This window comes from Dipteris shenzhenensis, chromosome 1 (assembly GCF_047967505.1).
Source record: "Dipteris shenzhenensis isolate YYH24624 ecotype China chromosome 1, Dip_SZ_1.0, whole genome shotgun sequence".
NCBI classification, from domain to species: Eukaryota; Viridiplantae; Streptophyta; class Polypodiopsida; order Gleicheniales; family Dipteridaceae; genus Dipteris; species Dipteris shenzhenensis.
This window is the reverse complement of record NC_141596.1, coordinates 11691554-11699840: the sequence shown is the minus strand read 5'-3', so window position 1 is coordinate 11699840 and position 8287 is coordinate 11691554. Positions and strand designations below refer to the sequence as shown.

The 8287-nt window shown below is 42.7% G+C and overlaps 1 protein-coding gene across 1 annotated transcript; it reads left to right on the top strand.

The window, feature by feature from the left end:
* Positions 1–268: 268 nt before the first annotated feature.
* Positions 269–2330, top strand: LOC147905376 (uncharacterized). The gene is made up of 5 exons (XM_087379239.1): positions 269–580; positions 734–899; positions 1046–1284; positions 1491–1606; positions 1805–2330. Exons 1-5 carry the CDS (start codon positions 269–271, stop codon positions 2328–2330), a joined length of 1359 nt encoding a protein of 452 aa, XP_087235365.1.
* The last annotated feature ends 5957 nt before the right edge of the window (positions 2331–8287 follow it).

Below are 8287 nucleotides of genomic sequence, written 5' to 3'. Positions count from 1 at the left end.
ACATCCCATTTATCTCCCAGATTCAATCCCCTCTCGTTACGATCCATTATCAGCTCATCGCCTCATTGCAATCTGCCTTCCTTAGAATCTTGGTTGCCAATCGCAGTGCTAGCACTCTGCACCTTCCTTGAACTCAATCAGCTGCAAATTAATATGTACTCAATCCTCGTGCGCAACTGCACGTAGATATCCTCCTCGTCTCCACAGCAAAATGACCATACATTATCCTCCTCCTCCTCCTTCACGCCAAGATAAATCGGAGGGAAGCATGACCCCCAAATCCCGACTTCCAAATGAATACGTCAGAAAGAGTGACCAGCTCTTGGAGTACGTCGCTTTTCTGGAGACCACGATGGAGGATATGAAATTGGAATCTCAGGCGGAGAAGGAGCGTTACGAAAAAGAAAAGGCGGATAGCAGAAATCAGATCCAGATAGCGGCAGAAAGACTGAACGAAGCTAAGAGGCAGATCCGAACGCATCTCGCTGGTCGGACCGAAGCGGAGAAATCTGCTGAGCATTGCAGGGGACAGCTTCGAGAGACTCAGAGGCTGCTCGAAGAAGAACGAAATCGAGGAAAGGTATCAACGATTCATTTTATCTTCCAACCGGCCGCCAGCGTCTGTGGAGGCACAAATTAATCTCCGCCTGTTTTTTGGCTTTAGGATTTTCCGTTTATATTCCATGCAGCAGCAATCTTCTTAAATATCTTCTCTCATGATGGATTTCTGTAGGAGTTGGAGACAAGGATAACGGATCTCGAAGAAGAGATGCAAAGAAAGGATGTGTTAATCAATCAACGGAGGAAAAGGGATCGCCGAGCAAGAAAAATTCTCCAAAGTCAGAATGAACGCCTCAAGAAAAATGCAACGCTTGAATGGATGCTTGGAAGTTTATCAGGTAAGCTGTTATGCTTTGACCGAAATAATTAATCCCTGGTCGCCGACATCTCAGGACACCTCTGGTTATGGAACGTCTCAGAATCACAATTCGGAATGAACTGACTGGCGACGATTCGTTGCTTTCTATGTACGACAAACTTTTAGACGCGTACCTTCAGGTCGAACTGGCTGATGGAAAGACGGGTGCTTTGTTGAAGACGGTTCGAAAACTGCAACGAGAGCTTGAACACGAAAATCTGGCCCTTAGTCATGGCGGCAGCTCAACAATAAGATTGGAATCCCAGTACATTGAAGATGAGATTAGGCGTCTACTACATCTGTCTGATACGCCTGCACGAGAAGAAGCGGAATCCGACGAACTTGACGAAGATCCTCCGGCGACGGTATATATGTTTCCAGTCATCCGTGAACTTTATAAGCGATATGGTGTGCCATGTACTCGTGCCATTTTTCCTCTCATTGCGTTTCTCTCATATCCCTACCTCATGTTCACAGCCTTTTGATATTGCGGAGTTCACTTGCACAAATTGCTAGAAGACGTTCCTTCCTGGCTTCCTTAACATTCCAATTTCTCGCTTTGAGTCAACAGTCTGAGCTCTTTACCGCTCGGTCTAGCTGGGAGGACGAATATCTGGCCGCTGAGATCACAGCCCGGGATAAAAGAATTGAAAGGAGTGATCGCAGTGGAGACCGAAGTCCCCGGAAGTAAGTCCTCTTTCTAGCGCTGCTTCCGGTAGGCAAGTTGTCGACGTTCCTGAAATGGAGTCCATGAATGTTACGGTATAAATCCGTGCACGTTATAAGTATAGCCGCGACTTAGACCATGGGATACATCGTGGAGTTGTATCCCATGAAGTTTTGGACTTAGATTGATGATGAACTTGAAAGTTCTTGATGATGCAGGTCAAGCGATTCTAAACTTTCCGAGAGTTCGACCTCACAATTATATAGTAATGTTTTGTTAAGCCCGCTGGAACGCATCGGGACTCAGGCCGTAGGAAAAGCCGAAATCATCAAACCTAATAAGAAGCTCTCGAATGTTGGCGTGAAAGAAGACTGCCCAAGCTATCATACATCCGGCGACATTGCTACTCGGGAATCGTTTAGTGGGAGCAAAGGATTATCTGGTGTAAATATTGATACAGTCGAAGATAGGTGGGCTAGTTTCAAAGTGCTGAACAGGCGACAGGCTAAGAGGCAAGAGATTATGAAGTGCCAGAGCGAGATCACGAAGATGCTAACCCGTTTGAAGAGCAATATGGGATATCTTGTCGATCTAGAAGGGAGAAGCAGACTGAATGAACAAAACGACGAGCGATTGAGTAGCAGCACAGGGCAAGATGATCAAAGCAGCAAGTGTACAACCGACAAAACCAAATTCTCCTGGAGACGAAGGCCATCCGAGGGAACTAGGCCATGGCAATACTAGATTCACGGAGGCGGATAAATTCTGATGCTTGAAGTTTGTCCATCATATGATGAGGTGCTTTTCTAGCTCGGTGATGCATAATAACAGGGAGGAGAGGCAAGCAAGAGATCGATCGTCTCCCAGTTTGCAGTCTTTTTCTGTCTTGATCGAAGGATGACGGATCTAGTTGCAGCGACGATCATCATCAGCCTCATCAGCAACGATGATCATCAACGAATACGATCGTCTCCCAGTGGATCTTGATCGAAGGATGACAGATTTAGTTGCCGCGACGATGATCATCATCAGCCTCATCAACAACGATGATCATCAACGAAAACGATCGTCTCCCAGTTTGCAGTTTTTCCTGTATGACAGACCTGGTTGCAACAACGATGATCATCCTTAATTTGGCTCTTGGGCAGCTTGTGAACCATCATTTTGCAGGTGAATTTGAGCATCGAATTCTGTAAGGAAAGTATGGTGGAGAATGGTTGTGGAAATCTACCATTAAGACTGGCTTTTGAATCATCTGAGATCAGGGCATTGAAAACCAAGGTTGAATGAATATGAAAATAGAAGGCTGTAAATTTCTATTTTCCCTCAAAAGCTGCAAAATTTCAATAAAAACCTTCAGAGTTTTCAACTTAGCATCTAGTGAGAATAAGGTTTTCTGGGAATGCTCTAGATCATCATTTACTCCATTTGTTAGACTGCAATCTACCAAGCTAATGTATGGTACAAAACTAGTATCATGCAAGGCGTGGTTCAAACTACTAGGTGGCATTGAGCTAGTGCAAGGTACTTCATGTCTGTTTGAATTAGTACTTGAGACCCGTTTGAATTAGTCGTTCACACTCATGCAATTGTAAAATTCTCCGATAGAACAAGACCTTTTTAATGTTCTCAAAATAAAAAAATAGCAATTGTATTTAGTATCATCTATATCGAGGTTAACACTTCTGTAACTGCAAAATTAGGTGATTTTGTTTCCACAACAAAAAATGATGTTGTGTTTATGTATCGTCTATATTAAGGTGCACATTTATGTATCATTCAATGACCCCGAGTTCGCTTGAAGTTTGTTGTATTCTTTGTTTCCCACGGTTTTATGAATTGAACAAGTAAAATTATGGAAATGAGACATGAGAATGGGTGCATTAGGACCCGTTCCTCCCTGCAAATCTCAGGGATGGTGTTTTACCACCACAAGACAAAGCACCTACAGACGCGCACATAGATGCATTTCCATAACTTAAAAAAATCATTACAGTGCGTCTATTTGCACGTCTATTGGCGCGTCTACAGACCCGCATCTAAAGGTACGCCTATATAACAGACAGACATGCTTATAGATGCGCAAATAGATGCTCTACTAGAATAGAGAGATGCGTATATAGGCGCGTTTATAGACGCATCTATAAATGCACAAATAGATGCCCTCTTGAACAGAGAGATGTATACATAGACGCATTTATAGACGCTTTGATAAACGCTCTATAGAATTTTTTTTGTTAATAAAAGCAGAATTTTGTGTGCTTGAACAGAATGCTGTGTATGTTGTGTATGCTATGTAGTTACAAGAATCCCATTTCCACATTGTGCAATTCAATTCTTACAGCCAATTGCATTTTAATTAGCACTCTTGCAAGCACGTCTATAGCCGACGATTACAATTCCGAATAAAACATTACAACTCCAAAACGTTTAGTTCACAAGGCATTAATTGATAGAACGTTGCACAAGAAAATTGAAAGCCAAAAAAATGAAAAGAGTGTATATTAATTCATAGCTCAAAAAGTGCTTCTATGTACATATAGGACGAAGCCAACCCATGTCATGTGGCTTCAAGTACAAAAAATAAGAGGAGTGTATATACAAGAGAGGCACGAAGCCAAACCAGTGGCTTTAAGTACAAAAAAGAGTAGCTAGCACTACTTCTACGACTAATCTAAGTTCTCCACATCCTCGCTCCCTTCTTCGCCCCCTTCTGCGCCTCCTTGCTCATCTTCTTCTGTAGGGCCCTGTAAGCGAGGGACAACATGTATCAATGTAAGAAAAATCAAATCTTTACTTACAATATTGACATTATTTAATTACTTTCAAATACTTGGGGGGGCGCTCCAGTAGCCCAGATATATTGCTCCTCAGTAATCAACTCGTCATCATAGAAGTGCCTCCATGTATCTCCTCTACGATGGTGGCAGTGATAGGCTGTCTTGACAGGAGTAGGCTACCTGCCCACGATATCAAGCTGCAAGATGACACAATTTGTGGAGGGGTTAGTACAAAGAAACAACCTCCTAATAAACTACATAAACAATATAATTTGAGATCGATACTTACAAATTGGGCCTCCCATGATTCAACACCCCCTTCTCCAAAATGCACGCTTCCATATTGCTCCATTTGGATCCTTCGTGCCTCCATGTGCTGCAGACTGGGGTCCACCTTCAATGCCTTCATTGCTTTCTTTCGCTTACGCTTGTGAGCGGTGTGGGGCGGGCCCCTTGGTGGTTGACCTCCCTCGAGCCTGGCAATCTCCGCTAGTGCCTGCCTCTTAAGCGAAGATCTTTTATTACTATGTATCATAACAATCTTTGACTTGGCCCATTTATCTGTGAACTAAACATTGGGGGGATTGGGATACCTAGAGTGAACAGCAGCAAGGGTCTCATCAGCCAATCTTTTTGGATGGTCTTTGTAGTGAATAAACAATCTCTGTAGTTGTTAGCAATTACAGAGTGCATGAAAGCCATGATGTGCTTCCCCCGTGCATCCATCAAGATGCCTCCTGTCTGAGTGATGTCATAGTAGATCGTACCGTCACCCTCTGGCACGTATGCATCATCTGAATCATCCACATCCCCACCACTACCCCTCCCAAAGCACTGTGCCATGTATCCCCCGCCGCTCTCCCTACTACTACGCCTGCTACCATGTCGTGTCGAGCTAGTACGCTGGCCACTCATAGCTGGAGAAGTGACTTTCGATTGCAGGGGACTATGCTGACCACTCATAGCTAAAGAACCAAGTCTCGACTGCATGGGAGTATGCCGATGGCTCTGCGATACAGAAGGGCCTCCTGACGGCATGGGGAAAGGGGCTCGGCTCTGTAGCTGACTAGGCTATCTTGACTCCACTGAGGTAATCTTAGCTGGTGTGGGGTTGGGGTGGTTTAGAATTTTTAGTACCGACTCCTAGGGGTGTTTAGAGTACCCGTCATGTAGCCGTATAACTCCCCAGGAGGGTGCCCTTAAAGGTTATATAACTCCCGAAAGATGGTCTCCCCGAAGATCAGGTGAGGCTGAAGAGCTTCCTGGCCACATGATGAACTGAAGAAAAGAAAAAAAGAAGAAAAAAGAGAGAAAAAGAGAGAAGGAAAGATAGGAGAAAAGAGAGGAAAATAGAGGAAAAGAGAGGGGAAAAAAAGAGAGAAAGAGAGGAAAAGAGGAGAAAAAGAGAGAAAAAGTGGGGATAAAAGAGAGGAGAAAGGAGAGGAAAAGAGAGGAGAAAAAGAGAGAAAAAGTGGGGGTAAAAGAGAGAAAAAGAGAGATGGAAAGAGAGTAGAAAAGAGAGGAAAATAGAGGAAAAGAAAGGAGAAAAAAAGAGAGAAAAAGAGAGGAGATAAGAGAGGAAAATTACCAGGAAAAGAGAAGGAAAGAGAGGATAAAAGAGAGAAGGAAAAAGAGAGAAAAGGTGAGGATAAAAGAGAGAAAAAGAGAGAAGGAAAGAGAGGAGAAAGTGGAGGAAAAGTGAGGAAAAAAAGAGAGAAAAAGTGGGGATAAAAGAGAGAAAAAGAGAGAAGAAAAGAGAGGAAAAAGAGAGGAGAAAAGAAGAGAAAAAGAGAGGAGATAAGAGAGGAAAATTACCACGAAAAGAGAAGGAAAGAGAGGATAAAAGAGAGAAGGAAAAAGAGAGAGAAGGTGAGGATAAAAGAGAGAAAAAGAGAGAAGGAAAGAGAGGAGAAAGGAGAGGAAAAGAGAGGAGAAAAAGAAAGAAAAAGAGAGGAGATAAGAGAGGAAAATTACCACGAAAAGAGAAGGAAAGAGAGAATAAAAGCGAGAAGGAAAAAGAGAGAAAAAGAGAGAAGGAAAGAGAGGAGAAAAGAGAGGAGGGAAAGAGAGAAAAAGAGAGAAGGAAAGAGATGAGAAAAGAGATGAAAAGAGAAGGAAAGAGAGGAGATAAGAGAGACGAAAAGAGAAGGAAAGAGAGGATAAAAGAGAGAAGGAAAAAGAGAGGAAAATAGAGAGTGCAATCCCTTTCTTCAATCATGCTTTCCCTTTCCATCATTCATGCAATCCCTTGCTTTTCATCCTTTTCCTTTTCATCATTCATGCAATACCTTTCTTCATTCATGCAATCACTTATTTCCATCATTCAATATGCAATCCTTTTCTTGGAAGTGGAAGGGGAAGGGGAAGGGAAGGAAAACAAAAAACATCTAAGACTATCAAAGTGCGTCTATATCTACGTCTAATAGCGCGTCTATAGACACTGCTGTCTGTTTCCAAAGACAGACGCGTCTATAGACGCGCTATTAGACGTGCTCCTACAAACTCACTTTTTTAAGAACTTGAAAAGGACATGCGTCCGACATAAAAAAACAACACTAGTACCAAAAACATTTGTTTCCTACATACGATAAAGGACAAATCCAAAGAGAGCAACTTCCAAAGAAGATCAACCGTCAAGAGACTTACCTTGGATAGAGGTATGGAAGCTTCTTGTCCTTCTTCAAAGTTGCTGAACTCTTTCTTCTCTTCCTTGTTCACACTCTTCTCTTGTGTGCTTGGGAATGATTTTGTAAGTGTAGAGATGAGTGTGGGTGCTTGGAGAAAGTGTGGATGGCCGGAGTTATGTCTGTCAATAGCAAAGCAAGCCGCGCGACATTAAAAGTATGTGAAGAAAAGCAAGCGCGCTAAAAGTAGGTTCGAAAATCAGCTCGTAGTCTACGTGTCTAAAAGCGCATCTATATGCGTGCCTAAAAGCCCATCTAAAAGGGCATCTAAATGCGCGTTTAAATATGCGCTATCATCACATCTATAGTACGTCTTAGACACGCCTGTAGATGCACACCACAATACAGATGTGCTTTTAGATGTGCCACAGAGTTTTTAACATTTACAACTCATGCAAGAGCAAATTTTTTGGGTTGCTTATTTATGGGATGTCTTCATCTTCAACAAGTAGCTCCAGTGAGAATGAATCCCTCCGTATCGGAGCAAAAAATCAAATGTATGTGTGATTGATGTCGAGGAAACATGTATCGTGCATGCAGAATTACACTCAATCACATCTCAAAGTATGGAGAATGGGATGTGACCGTAAATATGGTAAGTGTTGAAGAGTTAAGGTTGATTGAGATACTTATGGGTGTTCATGTGTTTGAGTTATGATCCCGTTTTAATTTGATACATGATGCAGAGCCACACCCGCATATGTTACCCTATGCTCGTCGTGAGGAGGCGAAGCGTCGGCGATATGAGGTGGGTTCTTCAGGAGGGACCGTTACTGATGCATGGAGTGATGGTGATAGTAGCCCTCCGCCATTACCTCATGAGGCCGTGGAATAGGAGGTGTTTGATGATATAGTGCGGGATTTATATGTCCATCAATCCGAAGGGAGGGATGATAGCATGGAGTAGGATGATATCTTTTTACCACAGCATTGACTCCATTGTTTGAGGGGTGCACATTCTTTGTTCTACATGCCTCCCTTGAGTTACTAAACTTGCAGACCATCTATGGATGGAGCAATGCAAGTTTGAATGCATTACTCAAGTGAATTACTAAACTTGCAGACCATCTATGGATGGAGCAATGCAAGTTTGAATGCATTACTCAAGTAAGCTTTAAAGTCTATTTTGCAAACATGGTGAATTATGCTAGTGGGTCAATTACTCGAATGCTTTTCCTCATTTATGGTCTTCACATGCAGGCTATTGTGTAAAATGCTTCCAAGGGAGAATAAATTA

Excerpts from the sequence above, each read along its gene's own strand:
- LOC147905376 (XM_087379239.1), top strand. The coding sequence starts at position 269 with ATGACCCCCAAATCCCGACTTCCAAATGAATACGTCAGAAAGAGTGAC. Across the intron at positions 581-733 it reads AAGAACGAAATCGAGGAAAG|GAGTTGGAGACAAGGATAAC; the intron begins GTATCAACGATT and ends GGATTTCTGTAG. Across the intron at positions 1,607-1,804 it reads GGAGACCGAAGTCCCCGGAA|GTCAAGCGATTCTAAACTTT; the intron begins GTAAGTCCTCTT and ends TTGATGATGCAG.